Source organism: Oryza brachyantha, chromosome 1 (assembly GCF_000231095.2).
Source record: "Oryza brachyantha chromosome 1, ObraRS2, whole genome shotgun sequence".
NCBI lineage: Eukaryota > Viridiplantae > Streptophyta > Magnoliopsida > Poales > Poaceae > Oryza > Oryza brachyantha.
In genome coordinates this window covers 19,937,685-19,962,415 of record NC_023163.2, presented here as the reverse complement: position 1 = coordinate 19,962,415, position 24,731 = coordinate 19,937,685, and the positions used below count along the sequence as shown (strand labels likewise).

The 24,731-nt window shown below is 42.6% G+C and overlaps 2 protein-coding genes and 1 pseudogene across 3 annotated transcripts; 2 read left to right on the top strand and 1 right to left on the bottom strand.

The window, feature by feature from the left end:
* The first annotated feature begins 6,975 nt into the window (after positions 1-6,975).
* LOC102707925 (common plant regulatory factor 1-like) lies at positions 6,976-12,465 on the top strand. The gene is made up of 12 exons (XM_006646102.3): positions 6,976-7,117; positions 9,082-9,154; positions 9,397-9,441; positions 9,539-9,628; positions 9,708-9,791; positions 10,267-10,394; positions 10,504-10,549; positions 10,622-10,670; positions 10,814-11,001; positions 11,456-11,533; positions 11,656-11,781; positions 11,887-12,465. Exons 2-12 carry the CDS (start codon positions 9,095-9,097, stop codon positions 12,127-12,129), a joined length of 1,137 nt encoding a protein of 378 aa, XP_006646165.2. The 5' UTR covers positions 6,976-7,117; positions 9,082-9,094; the 3' UTR covers positions 12,130-12,465.
* A 2,886-nt stretch (positions 12,466-15,351) lies between these two features.
* LOC102707641 (putative glucose-6-phosphate 1-epimerase) lies at positions 15,352-20,052 on the top strand. 2 transcript variants are annotated; one of them, XM_015836355.2, is made up of 8 exons: positions 15,352-15,944; positions 16,089-16,163; positions 16,835-16,909; positions 17,025-17,188; positions 18,322-18,456; positions 19,008-19,110; positions 19,362-19,461; positions 19,594-20,052. In XM_015836355.2, exons 1-8 carry the CDS (start codon positions 15,837-15,839, stop codon positions 19,794-19,796), a joined length of 963 nt encoding a protein of 320 aa, XP_015691841.1. In that variant the 5' UTR covers positions 15,352-15,836; the 3' UTR covers positions 19,797-20,052. The 2 variants fall into 2 exon arrangements, with proteins under 2 accessions (XP_015691841.1, XP_006646164.2); XM_006646101.3 differs by having other exon boundaries at positions 15,356-15,944; positions 16,853-16,909.
* Positions 20,053-20,290: 238 nt separating this feature from the next.
* On the bottom strand, positions 20,291-23,344 carry LOC102707365 (annotated as a pseudogene).
* Positions 23,345-24,731: the final 1,387 nt, after the last annotated feature.

The window sequence follows — 24,731 nt, the reverse complement described above, 5'->3', positions numbered from 1 at the left end:
ATGTACTAAGAAAATAATCTCACCCTACACTAGCATGCACATCCAAGGCATAAGCATAGTATGAGAGGAGCAGCAAGAGCACACAACTATGATTATGCAGTGGCAATGGCATTGTTCTTCAACAACAATGACATAGGATGGGGAGTACCAAGTCAAGTGGCGATGGGTCTAGGAATAATGGATTCAGCTGTTGCAGACCATGGGAGCAGGACGACTGTCGATAGCTTAGGTCCCTCTTCCTCACTCATGTCAGTCATCTCCTTCTAGCACATCAGCGCTTCCTCCCTATTGGAGCTCTCCAACCCTGTCGCCACTATATCGGTGACGACTAGCCATAGGGAGATGGCAGCTCAGTGACATCTAGCGCTCCACCACCACTCTCTCCTACTTCACCTCTCATGTCACCGATCCGTGCTGGTAGAGTCTGGGAGAAGGTTTTGGACATCACGATGTTAGATCCACTCTTCTTGTGGAGGGTGTTAAGGCCACGTTCGATAGAGGATGGGGTAAGATAACTTACCCAGCGCGGAAAACGGAGTAATAGATTAGTACATGATTAATTAATTCTTAATTATTAAAAAATATAAAATAGATTAATATGATTTTTTAAACAACTTTCCTATAAAAAATTTTTTATAAAAAATACACCGTTTAACAGTTCGAGAAGCGTGCGCGCGGAAAACGAGAGACCTAAGTTAACTGACGTGTGCCAACGAACGCGGCCTTAAGAGGCATTGCCATCCTTGTGGAGGCCATGGTGATCGTGAACTCCTTGATGCCCACAACCTTGACCAACTTCTCCATTATGTGGTGAGCTCGATGTCCATATTTGGTTAGTATTGCTTGAAAGGCCCATATATAGTTGGAAATTTGTGAATGTGTTGTAAATTTTATGAATTTGATTAGGAATCTAAGGTTAGTTTTGGTATTAGATCTATGTCCATTGGGGCCAAATTTGATGCAGGACCAAATGTGATTTTTGTTTTGTTTTCGCCAAGAAAACTTAGCGCGACTGGGTGGTGTTACCCAACTACATGTGAAAAGGGGTTTTTGCATCCGGCTGTCTTAAAGGGCCACTTACGAAGATCACTTTTCACATCTGGTCAGGCAACCGTTTGAAATTTCACATATCCTCTGTCGTAGTCGACCCATTCACTCATACGAGAAAATCAACTTTAATTGTATGCGAAGATGATTTAGGTAGTAGTGACCAGAGATTAGTTTATCACGAAGGAAGCCAAAATTGTTGCACGGCGTGAACGCGATAATCGTGCTAAAAACGTGCAAATTTGAATCCAAATTTTTTTGAACAAAATCATCATGGTTTTGGAAGGGATACCGCGCAGATTGGCATGATAATCATATGATTTCCTACAATAATCAGGGCATGTTTACAGTGTGTGATTTTCAGGGAGAACAACATGATAATCGTGTGATATGATGACAAAACTGTGGCGGCAGGAGCGATCTCCGGGATAATCGGCTCTTATCACGTGTCATGCTATCTAATTACTTTTTTCAATTTAACTCAACTTAAATCATTTTGCGACATCTTTCAATTGATTCACATCCTTTTGTCGGACCCTAATGCCACAAACCAAAGTCGTCCCCTCGCGATATGCGTGATAGTTGTGATAATTGTCGCGATAATCACGGTTTCACGGACCTAGACCCTTCTAGTGACATACTTATCTATCAAGTCATGAGTACAAGTATGTATAACTATGTTTATATATAATAAGACAGGTCATACACATATAAATTCTTAATGATAAGAGTAGTTAGGAAAAGAATACCTATAGGTGGTGGCGGTGGGAGGTAAACATTGAAGTCTTTCTATAACTCCACCGTTCACCATGTAAGGTGGGCATTCTTAAGTACAAAATCTCAGTTCTCTGGTTGTCACAAACAATCGTCTATTTGTGCTGTTAGTGGAAAGTGATAGGTATGTTACAGTAACAAAAAAAAAAACTCTGGCGGTGTGGATAGATATGTGATTTTTATTAATGGCAGGATAAGAAACTAGAAACATTAGATTCATGCTATGCCAAAATCGAGGCTGTCTCACTTAAATGAATAACCCTTCTGTCGAAGTCGGCGGTTAAATTAAGCGGAGAAAAGAAGAGTATGTACTAACAGCAAGTTCAATAGTATAGCCAACTGCTAACTCTAATTCATTTATAGTCAATCTAATAGCCAACTTATATAATAGTTACCTACAAAATATCAATACATAGTCTCATATGTCATACACATATTTTGTCTTGAAGTCCGTGTGCAGCTGACTATAAATTAGTAGCACATCTCTTTTCTCTCTCCCCTCTTACATTTTAAAATATGCTTATAGCTAGATTATAGACTTACTGTTATACCCTGGTCTAAGTAGATACAAATGGGGGCAGTAACATTATCGACGTTAGTAGTCCAGCTAGATAACCGAAAATGAACGGAGGCAAAAGAAAACGATAATGCATAATTAAGTATCCGGCACGTTCCACGTGACACGGATAAGCTTTCCGGTAACCGGCAAAATGAGGTACGTGGGGCATTGGGCTTGGAGTTTAGTGAGCCTGATGAAAGATGGACGGACTCCGGTGGAGATGAACAGCACGAAATGGCATATACGTGTGGCCAAAAACGTCATTCTCCAATTTTTACCTCTCTGTTCTCCCGTATCTCGACCATTATATTCTGTAAAATTTCCTGACAGTCTCGACCAAATCGGCCATAATTTGGATAAATATGACCACGATACCTATTTGTAAATATCAAATTAATTCAACACTTTTAATTCATATTGGGGCAATGAATAGGTAGGTGAAGAAACACTCAAAAAAGTGCGTGAACTTTGTGGTGGTCATGCTGAGCCACGAGCCGCTTAGACAATTGCAGTGGCATCCTGAATGCCCTCTATTTTCTATTTGCACGTTCATTCGTTGTTCTTCTAATAGCATATCTATACAAAATGTTAGATCATGATAACTACACGAGGATAACTTCAATACTCCAATTTACTACCAGTGTTTATTTGTCATATATATATTCATTTATTTATTATATAAGACTTTTTGTCTTATCAAGATTTCATATGAATATTAATATATTTAACATATATACAGTGGCAGATTTGGCACGGGGCGACAGGGGCTCGAGCTCCCGCTATCCCCGTTTAAGTCATTAGAGCCCCACGAAGACCCTCTGAAATTTATGGCAAAGATCAATAGAAAGGAAGCTAAAACTATATTTAACTTGTTCAGATCCTCTAATATCGCTGCATATGTATACACCATATAAATTTAGTTAGACCGAAGAATCTTACGACATAATATATTCTAGGGGTACAGCTCTAGGCTATTAAGACCCCTACAGCCAAAGGTCCAGCTGATCACATCGGCCAGACTTCGATACTTCTACGGAATCTTCAACTGTATTCACTGTAATTTATCCCGGTTACATCACGTCGTGGTAATCTTAGGCCCAGTTTAGTTTGAAAATCTTTTAAAAAAACATCATATAAGATATACGAACACACATTTGAAGTATTAAACGTAGTCTAATTACAAAACAAATTACATATTCCGCCAAGAAACTTCGAGACAAATCTTTTGAGCTAATCAATTCGTCATTAGCACATATGGGTTACTGTAGCATTTATGACTAATCATACACTAATTAGGTTTAAAAGATTCGTCTCACGATTTTCCCCGTTCAGTTCAAAAAAGTTTTTAAAAAACATTACATCGAATTTTTGGACACCTAAATAGAGCATTAAACACGGATGAAAATAAAGGCTCCTTTTTAGGAGAACTTAAAGGTCCAGAATTACTATAGAAAATATCCTATATGGCCCTTTCGGAACAAATGGATGCATATTCCAAATCTCTTAAAAATTTCTTAGGAATTCTTAACCTAGGATCCAATCTATTGGAAAATTTCTTTTGTGTTCGTCTCTCTTCGGAACCTAAACTCTCGGTTATGGTTTTAGCCGTGCTAATCAATATTAGAACAGTAGGGGGAAAAAAATCCTGCCGTGGAGTGCGCGCAGCATTACCAGGTGTCCTTCACCGATCGGGTATGTGAGCCTGTCAGGCGACGACAGTACAGGATAAGCTGATACGTGGAGGCCCGCGAGCTGGCGCCTTGTCGTTGGCTCTTCTCTAGTCTCTGGGCCCCACACGAAGGCAACACGTACGCACGCGAGTAGCGGGATACGTGGCTTCGGCGGCAGCCAGATCGCGATGCAGCTGCACGCGCGTCCAGCTGGTGATAAAAAAAACAGCATTACGTGGCCCGCCTTGCCCTGCATCTCAAGTTGCATGGCACGCGGTGATTAAAAAACGGCATTCTTTCATCTGATAATTATTAATATTTCATTGATTTTCATATATATTTTTAAAAGATGTTAAACGATCCGTCTTTTGCAGAAAATTTGTGTTCATCATCTTATATTTTTTAAATTAAAATTTTAAATTTATAGTAGTTTATTTCGTTGCTTATATATTAAATAATAATTACAAAATTAAATAATCTTTTACCTTGTTATGGCCAAAGTTTCTCATATTTTACTTGTACAAAATCGATCAAGCGTGCCTCCAAAATCAAGCACGCAGGATAAGCCACGGACTCACACTCCAGTCGTCATGCGTGTTTGCGATCTACGTGTATCCAAAACTTCCAGAGGAATACTCCTACATACAGGAACTCTAATGCGGAATGCCAGTTCGTATTTGTCACTACAAGGACACACTTTTTTTGCAAATTGCAGCCGGGAGACATGGTCCACACGACTAATATCACGAACAGGTGGAAGCCCCTTGCATTGTATCAACACATGGAATTTTAATAACCAGCGGAAACGAAAGGCAAGCGGTATTATAACCATATATTCAATGTCGTTGCTGATGAAACGTTGGGAAAAGGTACAAACATGAAACATTATCAGCAAAACCACCCATACTAGTAGGGCAGTAGAGTCAGGCAGCCAATTGATCCCTACTTTCTAAATTTACAGTATTCTCTCTTCTCTCATACCGTATTACTTCAATTATTTTTAGTCTTATGATGATAAATCAAGGTGTAAATTAAACCGCACCATCTCAATTATTTTTAGTCTTAGGATGCTACATCAAAGATATAAATTAAGTCACGTCATCTTAATTATTTTTAGCCTTAGGACGATACGTTAAGATTGTAAATTGCATCTCTTCACGTCATCTTAATTATTTTTAGTCTTTAGATGATTCATTAAGAGTGTAAATTATATCTTTTTCACAAAAGACACACCATACAACCTAATTATTCATGACATACAAATAATTGATAAAGACAGAAAAATATATAAACACATAAAAAATTATATAGTAGATAAATTTTTTAAATTCATATCTACTATATTATCACACAGTTAACTATCTGGTTTTACTTAAGCTAAATCCTCATGCAGCCCGGCCTGGGATGCCACGGCGCCGAGGGTCTTTCCTGCGTGCGTGTACGCCGTGGAGAATTTTCCCAACCCGGGTTGGTGGGCCCACGGGGGCGGAGTGGCCACCGCGTCACCCACATGACTGGGCTACTAAGCTGGCCCCTGGCCCTCATGGGAGGAGCGGGTGGACGCGTAGAACCGCTCTGGCGGGGACACATGTACCGAAGCAGCGAGTGACAGCGTGACTCGGACTTAAAACTATCGGGCACGTTGCCCCGCTCACCCACCAGTCGTACCCACGTTTCCACCGGGCCCAACTAAAACACCATTATTCGAGGGATGCCCATCTCATAGGGAAAACGCCTAGAACACATGCTCTCGTAATGACAGGCTATTTTTTATCCAGGAACATAAATAGGTGGTGCTAATATAGTGTATAAATTAAGAATAAGCAAATAAACATAGATATTTGACAGGATGAAGAAATCTTTACATGAAGTCTTTGCAGTTGAAATAGAGATTTAAAATATGCTAATTTGAGAAATCCCATAAATCAACGTTGGTTTATGGGTTTGATGACATATTTTTGTCCTTTAAAAAAAGTAAGTTTGGGTAAATTGCTCCAACAAGTAGGAGAAATATTTCTATAAATGTTACTAAAACTAATTCAAAACTGGTCTACTCCTGCATTATATATAGACTAGGGATAAAAACGGATCAAATACGGTCAAAAAATAGCTCTGTCATATTCGTTTTCATATTTTTTTCGGAATCAAAATCAGAATCGGAAACTCGGATATGAAAGCGGAATCGAATATTATCGAATACAGATACGTAGTGAATACGGATCGAAACAAATACGGTGACGAATATTAATCAGAACATAAAAACCTCTTAAACTAACCTTCACGTATCATTGAAGAAATATAACTTGTTATTTTTTAATATAAGTATATAACTTATCAAAAAAATTTAAATATAAGTAATTACAAATATCATAAAAAGAAATATCCGTTGCGGTTGTATGGTCGTGGACACCTAGACCACTTGAAGCCAGTTAATCAGAACCAGCTAAGGTTAACACTAGTTTGGCCGTTGGGATATACTTCTTTAGGTTGAGCTGATTTGATTGAATGGTTAATGCATATGTCCGAATATCTGGAAAAAAATCCGGATACTATCCGACGGATATCACCCGTACCGTATTCGTTTCCGTATCGAAAAAATATCCGAATCCGATTCCAAATCCGAAAATTTCTGCAACTATCCGACCGAAGCTATCCGAATCTGAAAAATGATCCAGTCGAGTGGAAATTATCCGAATTACTTTCAACCCTAGAGACTGAGTTTGACACCAACGGTATCTACACAATCTGTGGCCTGTGGGTGGGGTGGGTACACGAGCCCAAGTCCCCGTAGCGAAAGCGTTGTCCGTCAGGCCTACCCCGTGTATCACAAGCCGACACGTGTCGTGTGACGTGGTAGCCTCCTCTCGCGCCGCCGCCTCCCCCCTCCCCCTTCCTCCCCGCGAGATGGCCTCCCGTCAAATCAACCCACCCCGGCGCACGCATACGGGGGAAGGCAAGGCGCGCGCTCTAGCCTACTCCCCGCCATCAGTCGCGTTCACTCTCCGCTCGGGCTTCTTCGCGCTCCTGCCGCCGGCCCGCACCGCCGCGCCGATCTGCGACGCTCCAGGTATATACAGCCGATCTCCCTCTCTCCGCCTTGGTGCCTTCCTCATCCCCGTGTCCACGCTCAGAGCAATGCCCCCCCGGCCCCTGGTCGTCGTCTCTTCCGTTTTGCCTCCTCGCGAGGGGGAGGGTTCTAGAGAGCAGGAGACCGAGCCCCTCGCGTGGTGGTCGCGGGGAATTTTCCCGGGTTTCGTCGCCGGCGGGCGATCCCCTGTTCCTGTGGCGTTACCGTACTTGCTTATCGTAGTAGCATTTGATTCAAATGCGGTCTTGGGTCGCTGAACGGCCATAGTCGGCGTTCGGCATCATGGCTCGAGTGTTTTTATTTTTTGCTTCATGTCGTTGGGAGCGAATCATACGGCCATACGTTGGAAGCTTGTACATGTTTCTTCAGTAGTAGTATTTCCGTGTTTCAAGCAAAAATGAAATTTTCTGGGGAAATGGTGACTGGTACTTTTGGAACACAGAATTTCACTATTTGTAAGATAACAAGTATATACAAGTTTTATTCGCAAATTATTCTTAGCATTTGTTTTTAAAACCCTGAAGATGACACTATAGGCTTTTAGTACTGGCCGGCCTCGTCCTCCCAACTGTCACCTGGGGCGAGTTCTTTTGGGCCAAAACAGCCGGACTGCCGGAAACAATTTTCTCACACAAAACAATATACGTCATTATCATATGATTAATTATGTTTTTGCAAAAAAATCTATATAAAAGTTACTTCGAAACCACGAGCAAACATATTTTTCAAGCTTGAAATAATTAATATGTAGTTGATATGGGCAAATTGGTCTCTATATATGTTGGATACCGAAGCTTTCAACTAGTCTAGTCAGCTTTCGGCCGGAATAGTGCGTGAAAGCATGGCTGGCTTTCAACCAGTTAGGTGGTGGTGTTTGTTTCCTATTTCCATAGTCACATATTTCCTTAGTCACATCGGATGTTTGGACACTAATTTAAAGTATTAAATATAAACTAATAAAAAAACTAATTTTATAAATGAGAGCTAATCTACGAGACGAATTTTTTAAGCCTAGTTAATCAATAATTAGCAAATGTTTACTGTAGCATCACATAGGCTAATCATGGATTAATTAGGCTCATTAGATTCGTCTCGCAAATTAGTCCAAGATTATACATGAGTTTTATTAATAGTCTATGTTTAATACTTTAAATTAGTGTCCAAACATCCGATGTGAAATGGGGCTAAAAAGTTTAGCCCCATCTAAACAACCCCTTAGTCTTTTTGTCCGGATTGTGGTGTTGTGGGAGAATGATGGTGGCTGTCCTAATTTGGGGTTAATTTAAATTTCTTGGTGATGGCGAGTCACACTCTTGTTATTGGTACTGAAAGCACTCGACTAGACTTTCATGTGAGGGTGGTGAAGCAATTCCGGATCATTCACATGAATGAACATAGCTACAGGGATTCATTCTCCGATTCTTTCTTCGGCACATCGATCTCTGAACTCTGACAACAATCTTGCGTTACTGTTCGAGTTGGCATGGTAATGGCCTAGGGCAGCGTTGCCGCCTGAACCCAGAGGTAGGCGGGGTTGGAGGGTGGGTGTATATGGTGATGTTGGCTGTTAGGAGTGGGTTGTGTGGGGGTAGGGGAGTAGTACCTGGTAATAGTAGCAGATCCGTACTGGTGGCCGCTGAAGTTGGGCAAGGAGAATGGCTTAGGAGAGCCTTGCTGGAGATGAAAAAGATGATGAAGCGGTGACGGTTCACTGGAAAGTGGAATTTCAAATTTCAGATCGCTGTAGAGGAACATCTGCACCAACTGCATGTGTACTGGTTTTTGTACATGATTTTGCCATATGTATGAGCCCGCAAGAACTACGTATCTGCACACTAAGTCAAGAATACTTTTGAAATGAAACATACTTTTTTTGAATTATTATTTTCAGTACAAATGGTATGCTCTAGCATATAACCAACCTGTATGATAAAAATATGCAGGAAGTTATAAAAAATGGGGAATGATGAAGCTGTAGTTACTCAGAAGATGGGGAAAGCACCATCGCCCCCTAAGGTAAACGCACATGATTAGATAACCAAGGCCAAATCTGGAGGCAGACAAGATTGCATGAGCAAAATTTCAAATGGATGATTGGCATTGCATCTTTTATATGACAACATAAATCCACCTTGAAGTTTTAGATGTGCTAGGGCTACATCAAACAACTGCGAAGCATGATTTTGTCAATTTGCTGCATTATTGACAAGGGGTGGAATCCTTAAAGGTGCCTAAGTAGCAACTGTATTACTTTGCAGGATCATCCAGCCCTTGGTCCATACCTTGATTGGTCTAATATGCAGGTTAGCTGCTTGACAATTTTGTATTTTCCGCTATTAACTGAAATTTGAGTTTTCCCTTGGACTGAGTGATTAATTCAAAGCACTGCAATTAAAACAGGCATATTATGGCCCAGGGATCTTGCCACCAACATTTGTTGGCCCTGGAATAGTCCCTGGTCATACCACACCATTTATCTGGGGTCCTCAGGTATTTGAGTTTAATTTCTATGTACGAGATGCCATTTTTATCTTTAAGAATTCTAAGCTATATCCCTGCTCCTCTACAGCCTCTGGTGCCATCCGCTTTTGGGAAGCCATATGCGACAATATATCCACCTGGTGGAGGTTTTTCACACCCGTTCATGCCCCTTGTAAGTATTTCATGTTGTTCACCTATCTGTTTTTCGCACACATTCCAATTACCTAAACATGAACCATGGATTTGAGTCAACTCTGATGCTTTGGAATTAAGGCAATATCCTAGACGTTAAAAATACATGCAAAAAACTATGTTAACATGGAAACTTCTCTATGAGCAGAACTGAACAATATGAATCTGCAGTTCGAAGTATCATCCATGGTATTGCTGGAAAGCCTATCCTTGTTGATAGGATATCTCTACATAAAAACAATCTATTCATATAATTTTCATCTGTTCATAGAAGGATAATACGACTGTAAGGTGTTTTTTTTTTTCAAAATTTTGCTTGTGAAGGAAACTTGTATTTAAACCATTTGCTCTTTCTTGCTTGGCTTGTGTGTTAACCTTCTGTGCTGAGTTGCAATCATTTTATTTTTGTGTCTTAATTATGTTACTCTTATTGATTCTTGTATATTTTCATCAAGATGGTGAACCCATTGAGCATGGAGCCAGCAAAATCCGTGAACAGCAAGGAGAACTGTTCAAATAAGAAACTGAAGGAAATTGATGGTGCTGCTATCTCGACTGGCAGTGGCAACAGTGAAAAAACGAGGTGATACAGGGTTTGACAAAACAAAAAGTATAACCTAATTGATACTTAACTTATAAACTATTAGGAGTGCTTAACTGATTTCATGTGTATCTTGATGCTGCCAATCCAGTGGAGATTACAGCTTAGAAGGATCCAGTGATGGAAACAACCAGAAGGTACTGTTATGTGTTTTTTTAATGCCACTGAAGATGTTCTGAGCCAGCAAGCTAATACTCTTCATTATTTAGGCAAGTGGAACTCCCAAGAAAAGGAGCATAGATGATAGGCCTAAATCAGGTACTCAACTCTGGTTTCATCTGATACTTGATATTTATAATATCCACTTCCATGATTTGGTCCTCATGAACTTTGTGACATTTCCTTGTTTATTTTCAAATTCATAATTGAAACATAATATAGTCCTCTGTTTAAGCTTACAGATGACAAGAAGGCCATACATGTTTCTCCAGGCGTGGAAACTGGTGGAGCTTTGACACCTAATGATAGACCTAGCGAAAGGGCAGCTTTGCCAAATCTGTGTATTCCGGTTACAGCAATCAAACCAGACGTGAGCGCTGCTAGTGATTTCAGAGTTATTGCCACCCCAGTAACTGAAGTGCCAACTAAGGTATGCCAGTTGCAATCTTTTTCTTTTTAAGTGCCAGCAAATTATCCTTTAGAAAAAGTGCCACTAACTTCATGGAGAAAGCAATCAAATTTCTTAACGTTGTTACCACTACCACTTCAGTACAACTGTCTTTTGGATTAATTCTTGAGTTGCTAGTATGTTTTTGCCAAATGGATAGCTGGAGTTCTTCACATTCTTTTCTTTTCGAAAATATCTGCCCGTTCATTCCAGAGAGAAGCACAAGAAAACCCGTCCCAGAAGGACCTCTTGGGATAGCAACAAAACACCTCACCTAACAGCTAACACCACCACGAGGACACCAGACATTGAGACACCTTAATGCCAAAATACCTGATAATAAGAAAAATGAAATTTACGCTGATACCAGGATGTTTGAGCTTCCAATTTACAAGACCATTTCTTACTATAGAACTAATCCTTAATAAATTACCAGGATGATAAGGAATCAAAGCGGGAGAGAAGGAAGCAATCAAATAGGGAGTCTGCTCGGAGGTCAAGACTGAGGAAGCAGGTATAATTAGAAGCTTGGTTAGTTTTAACTTCTAAGTTTCGTGGTTCCATTATCTAATAAAGTCCCTTTAGTAGAATTTTAACCCATGCTTATACAATAATAGTATTATTTCATTCTAACAGGCCGAGACTGACGAACTGGCTAGGAAAGTGGAGTTATTGACTGTGGAGAACAGATCGCTTAGACGTGAAATAAGCAGGCTAGCGGAAAGCTCCAAGAAACTTAGATTAGAGAATTCTGCTCTAATGGTACACCGTTTTTCTAATGATACGATTATTGGAGACCTGGAGATATATTCATTCAACATCTATGATCTGTTAACCTCCTTTCTCAAATGCGCTTTTGTTTCACAGGAGAAACTGACGGAAACCGGGCCAGATGAAGCACAAGAAGTGCCTCCAGTCAAAAACAAAAAGGCACGGTCAGCTCGAGGAGTCGAAAACTTCCTGTCAATGAAAGATAACACTAACACATCAAGAAGTAGTGGGCACATGGAGCAGGCCACGCCCAAACTTCGTCAAATGGAGCAGGCCACGCCCAAACTTCGTCAACTCCTGGGCACTCGTCTGGCGACTGATGCTGTAGCCGCAAGATAATCCCAAGTTTCTTAACCCTGCGCTTCGTTCGTGCTCCGACGCACGCATGCCACCATTTGGCCCGGTGAATTTTATATGCTCAACCTGCACGCAAGATTAACGTCGAAGTAGTAGGTGCGATTTTGTTACTTGTACTTGTAAATTAGCTGCCTTTTTAGACGGGGCAGTCCAACCGCTCCGCCGGGATGTGTGGATGCCCTCTCGGCCGTTGTTTTTCAGCGAGTTTTTCCTCTTACCTACTAGTAGTAGATCGGTAACATCAGTTCTGAGTGCTGCCTGCTGACTCCGTGTTATATCAAACTGATCTCTGTAAATACTGTAACTGACAGAAAGCGTTCTAGCTTTAATCCTTTTTCCATTTATCTTTGGCTCTTGCTCTTTGGCTAGTTCTACATACAGTGTAGCCGATGCGATCGACACCGGTGGTTGTTCGCTTGTCCTTGGCGTACTACATGTTCTTGACGGCCTTCCGCTGATACGGGCTCTCCATTGATGATCGACAAGATCACACGGTTGCAGCGGCGATGATCACTATGCGGTGGCCGGTGGGCAATTACTCGCCGGCGTCCTGTACCACTCTCCTTGTCGGCGGTAGCCCTGTAGTACTCCCTTGAAAGCGAGAACAGCGGAAGGGAATCCTCCGGTCCCTGCTGCCTGCTCTGCATCCTCCCAGACGTGCTGTTGCCATGACTTTGGGCATGTGTCAGCTTATGGTTAAAACTGCCCAGTGCCAGCGAATTCGGGGCAGAGATGTATGTACGGAGTATTTAGTACTCCCTACTTGATGGAATCACTTAAAGTTCAATGGTACAGCTAACTGCTAGCTCTAATTCATTTATAATCAATCTAATAGCTAATTTATATAATAGCTAATTTATATAATAGTTACCTATAAAACATTAGTACATGGTCCCACATGTTATACACACACTGTGTTTTAGAGTCCGTGTGCAGCTAGCTACAAATTAGTAGTCCATTACTCTTCTCTTTTCTCTTTTCTCTCTTATCTCTTATCTCTTTAAATATGTTTATAGCTGACTTATAGCCTGCTATTGTACCGCTCTTAGGTGAGGTCTTGTTGTGGAACAGTAGGAGCATGAGAGAGCCTGCGTTACGACGCATCGCATGGTCCAGTGCTGTTGTTAGCTTGGGCCCTGCACGGTATTTAGGTCTGCTTTTCTCTTGACTCGCCCGACTAGTACCCGCGTGACCCTTGACTGAACTGGTAACATCGATGCATCCAATTGCTGCAGACGGGTCGGCTCTACGTCGCCATGAGTCCACGACCCAAAGTCTGAACATGCTAAGATTGTTTTTCTTTTTCACGAGGAAGATAAAGATATCGGATCACGTGATTGTTATTTAATACTATAGATGATGAAGCTAACTACTAAAAATTAACAAACCTAATTTAAAAAGTGGATGATAAACTTCTATATAAAAACTATTTTAGACAAAGAATTATCACTTAATAGTTCTATAAATATACATGCATAAGAAGAGAAGAAAACGAGAAAAATCCACATTGAAGAACTCAGCCTAAGCAATTTTCACCTGTCGAGGTAACGGACCATTTTTCCTTTGGGTTAATTAGATTTGTGCCATTATAAATTTATCAGTTTTGAAATATGCAGCTACTATTCGACGACTAATTGTAAGAATGTCACTATAATTTCAGAACTATTTTAGATTGTGGCGGTGATGGCGACACTGTCTTTCTTGGAGTTTGTTGCCATCTCCTGTTTATCTCTGCATCAAGATCGGTCTCCGTTGCCAATAGTCTCTAATCCGCACATCTCTGAGTTTGCACATAAGTTCGACTCTAGATATGAAAGAGTACAAATACCACACATAGACTACTTGCACCAACGAACCGATGTAGGATTGCACGTGTTATGTGTGTATGCAACACGTGAATAATGACTCTTTACATCTCCGCATGTGCCACAGTTAGGTCTGATCTTGACTTTGTAGGACTGGGTGTTAAAATAAGCATAGAAGCTCTCATCATACAATATAATAAATAGATATACTTTATATATATATGAATTAATTTCATAAATATTTAAATTGTATTCAACAATAAAATTTATATGAAAAAAAACTATATATGTTATCTAAAAAATTTAGAGGTGAGGGGGCACTGCGATTTGGGGGACAAGAGTGGCCACACCTCTTACCCTCTTCTAGGGCCGGCCTTGACCACACTCGTTGACCCATGTATATTGCCCTACCTCAAATCTCGTGACACATACGTAGTAGCTTCCATATCCTAACGTTGTGCATACTATCCCAAATAGAGGACCAGTACCTCGCTCCGTAGCTTTTTTTTTCTTTTTTCTCTCTCTTATATGCATTTAACGTATGGAAACCTCTTGTTTTCGCTTTTGTTTTTTTGATAAACTAAAATTTAAAATTTAAAGTTGATTTTTATGATTTTTTGCCGTAATTTATTTTTAACCTTGGTTTTTAAATCAAAAAACACACATATAACATTCGTACTCATAAGTTATCCCCCCTTAGACCGAGTTCGTTAGGAAGAGAATAAGGTAACAGAAAACGTAACAATAAATCAGTACGTGATTAATAAATTATTAATTATTAAAAAATATGAAATAGACTAATGTGATTTTTTAAAACAACTTTTCTATAGAAAATTTTTTAAAAAATACATCGTTTAGCAGTTTGAGAAACGTGCGCGTGAAAAACGACTTATCTGCCTGCCGAACGCAGCCTTAATCTCAAAGCCCGTTCCACCCGCGCATGAATCTCAAAATCTATCCAACGACTCAAAATTCAAATGTTGTTCCTTCCATTTTTCTTTGGTAAGAAATCTAGCAACTCCGGTTTTTTCTCGGATAGGGCAAGACGTGAAGCGGTCGGTCGGCGACGGCTGTACGCCTGGACCCGCCGGTGCACGTGTCCGCGCGCTCTCGGATTCCCCGCGCGACGCTGTCCCCGATAGCTGGCTTCGTTCGTGGAGGGCGGGCGCGGGCATGGGTTCCCGTCCCGCACGACGCCCCGCCCCGCGTTGTTCGCTCCGCTTCTCGGATTCCAGCTGTCCCCCGTGGCCTTTCTTGGATTCCCGGCCGTACCCATGGCGTTGCCGAGGTGGCTCCCATGATGCGCTCTCGCCGCCATGCCATGTGACGCGCCCACGCCGCTTTTTGGAGAGGAGACGAGACGACGTAGCTAGAGATCCATTGCCCCACCCCCCCAACCCCCCCGTGTCCTCGCGTCGACTGCTCCTCCTCTGCCGCCGCTGCTGCCTCCTCCTCCACGCCGTTTCTTCTCTCTTCTTTCTTCTTTCTTGCCTTGCGGGCGTCGTAGGCGCGGTGGTTGGTGAGCGTGCAGCAGCAGCAGCAGCAGCGAGAAAAAAGGCTACGCTAGGACAGAAGGGAAAGCCGTGGCGCAGGTTGCTTCTGCTCGGGAGCGAGAGAAGTGGAGCCGTAGACATCTGAACTGTTCTAATGGCGACCCTTGGTGCCGTTGCTTTGGGCGATGTACTAGGGGAGTAGTACCGGCGGTGGTTGCCGTACTCGTAGCCTTGCCCTGTGGGTTTGCGTGCGTTCGTGCGCGCCAGCGAGCGAGCTGAGGAGGCTCGCGGGTGGTGCGCTCGCTTCTCATTTCCCCTTCGGTTCTTGCGACGGGTCGTCGTGAGGGGGCGGCGGCGGCGTGTTCTCGGCTTCTCGCCCTTGCCATTGTTGATGAGCATGGGGCATTACTCCGAGCAGAGGCCGGGGTTCGAGGTGACCAAGGACTGGAACGGCGGCGACCAGGTCGTGATCCGGTCGCCGCGGGGAGCGTCCGTCCTGGTGAGTCGCCGCGCCGTGCCTGGCCTTCAAAAATTTCCCATTTTTTATGGGCTTCCTGTCGGCGATTGGCTCGGTGTTTCGTTTCCCGCGGCAACCGCGCTAGTCTGATGCGAGTCTTTTGGTTGATGCGGTGGTTGGTTGCAGGTCAGCCTGCACGGCGGCCAGGTCGTCTCCTGGAGGAACGAGCGCGGGGAGGAGCTCCTCTTCACCAGCAGCAAGGTGCGGCCTTTGCGAACTGATCATGATTCTGTTTTGCGCCAATGTGGCTGTGTCTGCAAGTCTGCAACTGTTCATAGGATTCGTACTATGTGATTGGGGAAGGGTAGTGGGTTTGGGGCCATCAAGTTATTCTCTTGTGGATATACCTGCGCGATTTATGCTGGATGTGCCGATTTCTATTTTTTGTTTGGACGTAATTGATGAAATTTATGCTGGAACAACGTCCTTGTGCTACTCTGTCAGACATGCAAATTGAAATTAACTCCAAATTTAATGTTGAAGATTTAAATTTATGCTGGAACAACGTCCTTGTGCTGGAATATGAATCTCTGATACTCTGTCAGACATGCAAATTGAAATTCGTCGTTTTCTGATTGGATAAAAGAAAGGCAGACTCTTTTGATGCTAGGGGACTTTCTTTGGGTCAATGCTGTACAGTGGGAAATGATACTAATCTGCTGTTACTTTAGGATCTTAATTTACAGACCCAAAATTGAATCTTTTTCCAAATTTTACATGATCCTAATTTTTTTCCATTTACCTCTGAATTACTTGCCAAAGGCCTAGTATGATTGCTGATTTGTTCTCCTCTGTTTCTAAGGTATTTCTATGCTAGACATAAAAATATGTATAATATGTGTGCTTTCCGTTAATTTTAAGGCTTTTCACAGCTATGGGTGTATATACAGGCTATCTTCAAGCCACCAAAGGCGATGCGCGGTGGAATTCCCATATGCTTTCCACAGGTACTGCGATATTCCCTAAAAAATTTTGCAGTGGACAGTGCAAATCTGCATCTTTTTTCACTTATTTGTCCATACAATTTTACTTCTCAACTGGTGAAAAAAATGAATATTTCAGTTTGGAAATTGTGGAACATTGGAGCAACACGGATTTGCAAGGAACAGGATATGGACTGTAGATGATGAGGCTCCACCACTAAATCATAACGATAACAATGGCAAAGCTTCTGTTGACCTTCTGCTAAAGCCATCTGAAGATGACCTCAAATGCTGGCCACACTGGTATGGTGATGTATTTTTAGGGACATTTATGTTTCACTTTCCTTGAGTAGTTTGTCTGTTACAGCTAGGTGAGTAAAATGTCCAATTCAAGTTAGCTAGGGTGTCGGGGAGCTGGTTGGTAAAATAGTTCACACCATTTGGTTATGTACTTTTATAGTTTTATGAACCTTCAGTATAAGTTTTCTAAATGAATATTCATCAGAAGTTCAGAACAGCCTGGTTTTGTTAAATATAGCAACTGGATAATAATAAGAGAAACTACTTCTTGGATAAAGAACATTGGACAAACGAAACATTATGTTGCTTTACACTGAATTTTTTGATGCAAGCAAATGTTATGCCAAATATAATTTTTTTCCTTACCAAGGAAATCTTAAGTCTAAAATAGTGTACACCTGTTATTAATGTGGACAGGGATGTCCTGAGTGCAATAAGCTCAATACTTCAACCTAGAGTTATGTTACACTAATTCTATGATATATCTTATAACTATGATAAGTGTGCTTTCAATGATTATAATTGAAAGTGGTCTTCGAGTGACTGTGTCACCTTGATGTGATCATCCGAGATCAATAAAAGCTTCCTTTATCTAAAAAAATGATTATAATAGTATAGGGTCAGGCAGATGTTCTGTTTCATGAGATTTGAGTCATATATCTTAAATATTTCAGAGTAAACTGCACTTTGGGCCACATTTTATTACCCCAATTTCACTTTTAACCACCCTTAAACCTATCACTTTGGACCGGGTAAATTTTCCCTTATTCCGGTTTGGATCACCCTGAACATTTTTTTCAGTATACATCAATGACCTCAAACACATCGGCTCTGGTTCAAATGTGAACTCCCATCTATATGTAGTCTATGTATTTGCGAAAATAGGGGTTAGACATGACTACAAAAGTTATTCGGGGTGGTCCAAACCAGAGCAATGGAAAGTTTATCTAGTCCAAAGTAAAAAAGATAGGTTTAAGAATAGTCCAAACTGAAACTTGGGTAATAAAAGATTGCACCAAGTGCTATTTATGGTGGAAGTTAAGCTTTAGTAGTTTCGTTGTACATTTTGATATCTGCATAGTCATTCTGGAGGATTTGCCCTTTGTCTGATATGACTATTATAATGTGAATTCCAGCTTTGAGTTCCGCCTCAGAGTTTCTCTTTCAATGGATGGAGATCTCTCATTGGTATCACGTGTCAGGAATGTTAATGGGAAGCCGTTCAGTTTTTCTTTTGCTTACCACACATATCTTTCTGTCTCTGACATCAGGTAAGGCATTGTTTGAGGAATTAAATCCTTTTGCTCATTGAATTTCATGTGATGTGATTATCGCTGAAGTTACACACTCTTGGGCTTAAAAGTTACTACCTCCGTCCGAATATATAACTTCTAGGGTTGGGCGTGTGTATTAAGGAAATACTCTTGGAATTAAATGGGGGAATGTTGTGATTAGTTGAGAGAAGGATGTATGTAGAGAAATTAAATAGGGAAATGTTGTAATAATTTGTTGAGAGAATGTACGTGTAGAAATTGCTATCTTTTGAGTACGAACGGAACACAAAAATTATACCTTCTTCTCGGTAGAATCTTCTGATAGCTTAAGGTCGTACATATTTGTGCCCATAAGCAATTAACTCTACTGTCACCCATTGAAGCTTACAATCAGTAAACTATTTCCTTGTGAGCTACATCTCATGCTTCGTGTATATACATAAAAATAAAATATTGGGCTTTCAGAATCAATAGAACATTTGGGGGTTTTGTGACTTCGTTATTTAACAATATGCATAAGATGGTGTGTTGTGCCTTTCTCATTGCAGTGAGGTTAGAATAGAAGGTCTGGAGACACTTGATTATCTTGACAACCTTAGCCAACGAGAACGTTTTACAGAACAAGGAGATGCTATAACATTTGAGTCTGAGGTAAATTTTCACTATTTATATGTTGGTGTACATAAGCATACTAGATTTACTTCAGCTTTATAGTTCCTCCGCTTCATTGGTAGAGATGTCACTTTTTCTCAGTATAAGCCTGCCAATACTGTGTGTAGCATTTGAACACATCATCGCTAATGATCAGCTCTTGAATCTGAATTTGGTAGAGTCCGTACATCCTGAGTTGTTCATTATGAACTTTTGCACTGATGTAGCGCATGACAAAACTATGTTTACAGGTCGACCGAGTCTACGTTGGCTCCCCAAGCGTAATTGCTGTGCTTGACCATGAGAAGAAACGCACCTTCATCGTGAGAAAAGAAGGGCTTCCCGACGTCGGTAAGATGATTTCCTTCCTCTACCACACCAAACCAGTTTGGGCATTATTAAGGCCAGACAAATGAAAATTTTGTCATCCTTGGTAATTAATCATAAATAAATGGGCTTTATGCCTTCTGTCTCGGCCATCAGTTGTGTGGAATCCATGGGACAAGAAATCGAAGACGATGGCGGATTTCGGCGACGAGGAGTACAAGCAGATGCTCTGCGTGGACGCTGCCGCGGTCGAGCGAGCCATCACGCTGAAGCCCGGCGAGGAGTGGACGGGGAAGCTGGAGCTGTCGGCCGTCGCTTCCACCAACTGCAGCGACCATCTGGACTACCCATGTAGCTAGCAGCTAGCTTCGGAGTTTAAATTCTGTGTTCCATCAGTAGCTGTTTTTTCAGTTGCGTAGTTTTGCCCACCTGAATCGAGAATCATGTACTACGTTTTTTCCCTGTACATGGAGTGAGTGTACGCCGTTTTTCATTGTACAACACGGGGGCACCTAGCTAGGTTCCGTCTTGTTCAGCCTGTTGCTGCTCGAATCTTTCTTGTGCCATTTGTCAGATACTGAACACTATTCAGATGCATGCAAAGCTGTTGTGACACACCTTGGGAGTATGAAAACACATGAGCTTTCTGAAAGTGTTTCGGGTGAGACTCTCTTGTACTCTAGTTACTAATACTCCCTCCACTACTGTTAAACTTTTTAAAACTTTCTTCGATGATTTATTTAGGTGAGATGAAAGAAGTGGATATCTAAAATACTTTTTATATACACATACGCTGGATTACCACGTGACAGCACCGCGACGAGAGAGCACCATATCTACAGCTACAGAACTCTTATGCGACGTGACGATAATCCTCCATAGCCTTGGCCTCGAGGCCGCCGTCCTTCGTCGCCAGCACGACGTAGCCGGCGTGCGTGCCGAGCAGCCGGTCCCAGACCACGAAGAACGGCTGCGAGAGGTTCCGTCGGCCGCCGCCGCGCTGGTGGTGCACGTCGTGGTAGGCCGTGTTGTTCCCGAACGCGGCGTGCAGCGGGTTCCACGGCAGCATGAGGCCGCAGTGGTCGTCGATCCCCTTGACGGTGGCGAGCGCGAAGAACGCCGCGGCGGCATCCCGGAGGCGAGGAACGCGGCGGCGCCCGACAGCGTCTCCGTGAGCGAACGCGTAGGGGGCCACGACGCGGTGATGCCGCGAGTGGAACCGCTGGTACATGTAGGGGCTGGCGTGCATCAGCCGGTGCATGAAGTACTGCCACGTGTCCAGCACCACCATGGCCACCCCGAACCGCGCCGCCACGCCCAGTAACGCCGCCGCCGCCGCAGCAGCAGCAGCAGGGGTGCTCGCCTGACCGGTCTCGACGCCGTCGTCACCACCGTCTTGCTGATCACTTGTCAGCTGCATATACAAGAAGACCAGATCATTCAATCAATCAGTTATCACGAGCTGAGGCGGATGCGTACGTGCCGAGAGACCTGTACAGTTGAGTTGAGTCAAAGGCTATTCTTGATCTATCAATGCGTCTGTCAGGCCCAGCCATACTTGCATCCGGGCGAGTGCAGTGCAGGGTGAGACGAAGTTAAGTGTGTGCACCGTTGGTGTTCATCTTGTTGTCGGAAGAGGTTAGGCACAAGCGGCAGCGGTTCGCCTTAAAAGAAAAAAAAGAATGCTCTGTATCCAGCTGATGTAGAAGCCGCTGAGAGCGAGAGCTCGCGACTTGTGGTGCTCGGTGGCGTGACCGTGTGAGAGCACGCAATAGATTACCCTGCAACTGCAGGACAGAGGTCACGCATGCAGGCTGAAGCGTAGGACATGACACAACGTATCGCGGGGAACGATGACACATAAGTACTCTGTATGCATTGTGTTTGACTGTTTGGTTTGCATACATGCAAATTTACCATAAGATATATGGGGATAATAAGTACTACTATTTTTTTAACATCTGGTTATTCGTTTTATTCAAAAGTTTAATATAAATATAAAAAATACGAGTAGTGCTTCTTTTAATAATAAAGTAGGTCACAAGTAAAATACATAATATTTCTATGACAAATGGTCAAACATTATAAGAAAAAAGTCCAGCATTTTACATTATGAAACGGAGGGAGTATCTTTGAATCTTTTTATTTAATACTATTGTCTTTCGCATCTATGGCCATTTGCCATATTTAAAAAATTACATATTAATTATTTTGTTATAATTTTCTTTATAATCAATGGCCCTTTAAGCATAAGTTATAAATTCATATTTATATAAATATTTTAAATAAGACGAATGATCAAACATAAATTTAATTAAGTTAACGACGTAAAAATAGCAACTCACTGTGGAAAGAGGAGGTAACTCACTGTTGTAGAAAGAGGAAGTAGTACCCACGGCTAATAACTGGCTACCTGTAGGTACAGGGTGCTTTGTCCATGCGTCGTGGAAATTTAATATTTCATGTTTAGGAGTGTTCATCCACAACAGCATCACCAAAGAAGCAGCTTTTATTCAAGCCCATTCCAAAAGCTACTCATCGCCGATTCAAGCCGAGCTAGGAGCACTTATTCTGGGTTATAACATTTGTTCCAAATATGGCATCCCAAACCAGGTTTTCCTTACAGACAACAAAGGCAATTGCTCAGGCGATTCAGAGAAATGACTTCACTGTCAACTCCCCTCAATGGTTTCAACCGAGGCTACTGATGCAGGATCGTGATCTCCATATCAGATGGATTCCTAAGGAAATAAACTAAGCTGCTAAAGGAAGAAGTCATGTTGATCTTTCTACAACACGTTTTGCTTGTCAAAATGCTTAACATGTGTTACCATCTGTCTCCTCAACAATCTGCCCACTGTCGGGCCTTACCTCTAATAGCTTCCCTAATGTAACTGTCACTTCCCTAAATTGTGTTTGAATAAAGTTTGCCCTACTTTCAAAAAAAAAAACTGGCTAGCCAGTTAGCGTCAATCTTTTTGCTTCTATTTATATTTATAAGTCAAATTTAAATTTTTAATCTTAAATTTAAAGTTGACTTTATGATTTTTCACCGAAGTTTATTTTCCAGTGTTGACTTTTGAATCGTTAAGAATACGAACATAAAATTTTTATTTATAAATTAATTTTTATTCTGAAAAGCCAAACATTCGCCCTCACTCTTCCTGCTTCTTGTGACCAGTGCTATTGTTATTGACACCTTTTGTCCTTCATTTTTCTATGTTCTGATCAGATCATACAGTACTACTCGATTCAACATTTCAGCCAGCAGCTACCCTACTGCCCACTGCACTGCTCATCCATCACGCCGGTTTCTCCTTTACCATTCAGCATTCATAAACATTTGGCCGGCCGTATCTTAATTTAGCGCCTTGTGCTCCTTGGCGAATGGCGATGTTGAAAGCTTGTACAGACAACTCGTTTACGCCAATACAGTTAATGTACAAATCAAAACTAAACAACAGGTTCCAAATATGTCGAGTGACCCAAAAATCGCATACAAAACGTTATCAGGAAAGATGAGGCGCCAAGGTGGTCTAGCTAGCTAGGAAGACGATGATACACAAAGTTCTCTATCTGGATTGCAGCAGTACGAGGTTCGAAACAAAAAATTAAGACCCAGCAAACAAAAGCTGAGCTTTGAGTACGTGCTGAGACGGAGGACGAAACGTACCTTGAGCACGGCGAGGGAGATGGCGACCTGAATGGCCTGCTGCAGCAGCACGCCCTTCACCACGTCCTTCTTGGACGCCATGTTCTTGGTCTCCTCGTCCCTCCTCGAGTGCAGCCTGTACCTGTCCAGAGCCCCGGCGCTCCCCAACGCCACGTAGACCCCGGAGTAGATCCAGTACACGGCCACCGGCGCCAGCGCCACGGCGAGCTCCTCGCCGCTGATGATGAACCCCATCGACCGATCGTCGCCCCACCACCTCGATCGCGATAGAAGAACTATAGTGTAGCAAATAAACAAACTTGCGTGCGTGGAGATCGAAACAATTAATGAGAAGGCTGGTTGTAGACGTAGGTGCGTCCTTCAACTCGGTACTCACACTTCCACTGGTCAGCAGCTCTGAACTCTTGTAGCTCGATCTGATGCTATGCTATGCTAGGTCGGTCTTGGTGTGTGCTGCTCGATCGAGAGAGGTATATATAGGCCACGCAGCCAGTTCGTTCTTCTACTGTGACTTCTAGGAATGGCCATTTTAGCGGGAAGCGATGCAAATTAAGCCGAGAGAGCTCTGGTTTCTAAGCTAAGCTTGGCGTGCAGGTTAGAACTAATCATCACTTAGCATATAATTTAGTCTTGCATTAATTGCTGGTAGATAGAAATGTTATATGTTCACGCAGACATATGTGTCTTGTAGGTGGTGGTTAGTTAAGTACTGCATGGGTTGCAGCTTGACTAACAAATTAGTGAGTTTAAGAAATAAGAGTAGACTTAGCAAGTACTAGTTAGCTGCATACATGATTAATTAGTTGAGCACGTTGTGGCGTGATTCAGGTCAGCTTGGAGGAGCTAGCTATTCTCATGCATGAGACAGATGTGGAAATAATAGTCGTACGTGCTATCCAATGGGCGCGTTCAAACCTGACTAAGAGCATTCCCAGGGGAGGAGGTATCCAATCCTCCATCTCAAATTTGGCAAACAAAGGTGAAAAAACGAGCTCCACTGGATACGTCATGCTGTCTGTCAAAAATACCGCGTCCGTCAAACAAGTTGAGAGAAAACCCAAAAATGACGTGTCTCTCCTCACGCCATTCCAACGAACGCGCTCCGGATCCGACCCTCGCCACCTTGCGGACTCCGGTGCCACCTCTCCTCCGGCGTGACCTCCCTTCCGTCTCCATCGTCACCAGATCTGGAGCACCGAGCACATCAGCCGCCGCCTCAAACCGCGCTGCTCGTGGCAGCCCCTTGTCGCTATTACTGTGCACGCCGGCCGTCGCCCACCTGCCGTTGCCCACCAGCCGCCGCTTGCCTCCTCGACCCGTCGCCCGCCCAGCGCCGCGTGCCTCGTCCGGCGCCGCCGCCGCTGCCTGCGTCCTCCGTCTGTCGCATGCCTGCCGCCGCTTGCTGCCTCCGGCCATCGCCCTTCGGCCGCTGCCTGCCTCCTCCCTTGGCCGCATCACTCTTCCTCCTCCCACTTGCTTTTATTTAGTTAGCAGTGAGAAGGATAGCAGTGAAAAAGGATAGCAATCTTGATATATATGTTTTTTTAAAGGAAGACATCTTGCTTCTTAGGTTAGGTTAGGTGGTGTTTGGGACAAGAACTTATTTTTAGTCTTTTGTCCC

Coding starts and splice junctions, on each gene's coding strand:
- LOC102707925 (XM_006646102.3), top strand. CDS start 9,095: ATGGGGAATGATGAAGCTGTAGTTACTCAGAAGATGGGGAAAGCACCA. Junction 9,442..9,538: donor TTGATTGGTCTAATATGCAG/GTTAGCTGCTTG, acceptor CAATTAAAACAG/GCATATTATGGCCCAGGGAT. Junction 10,395..10,503: donor GGCAACAGTGAAAAAACGAG/GTGATACAGGGT, acceptor CTGCCAATCCAG/TGGAGATTACAGCTTAGAAG.
- LOC102707641 (XM_015836355.2), top strand. CDS start 15,837: ATGAGCATGGGGCATTACTCCGAGCAGAGGCCGGGGTTCGAGGTGACC. Junction 15,945..16,088: donor CGCGGGGAGCGTCCGTCCTG/GTGAGTCGCCGC, acceptor GGTTGGTTGCAG/GTCAGCCTGCACGGCGGCCA. Junction 19,462..19,593: donor AGAAGGGCTTCCCGACGTCG/GTAAGATGATTT, acceptor CTCGGCCATCAG/TTGTGTGGAATCCATGGGAC.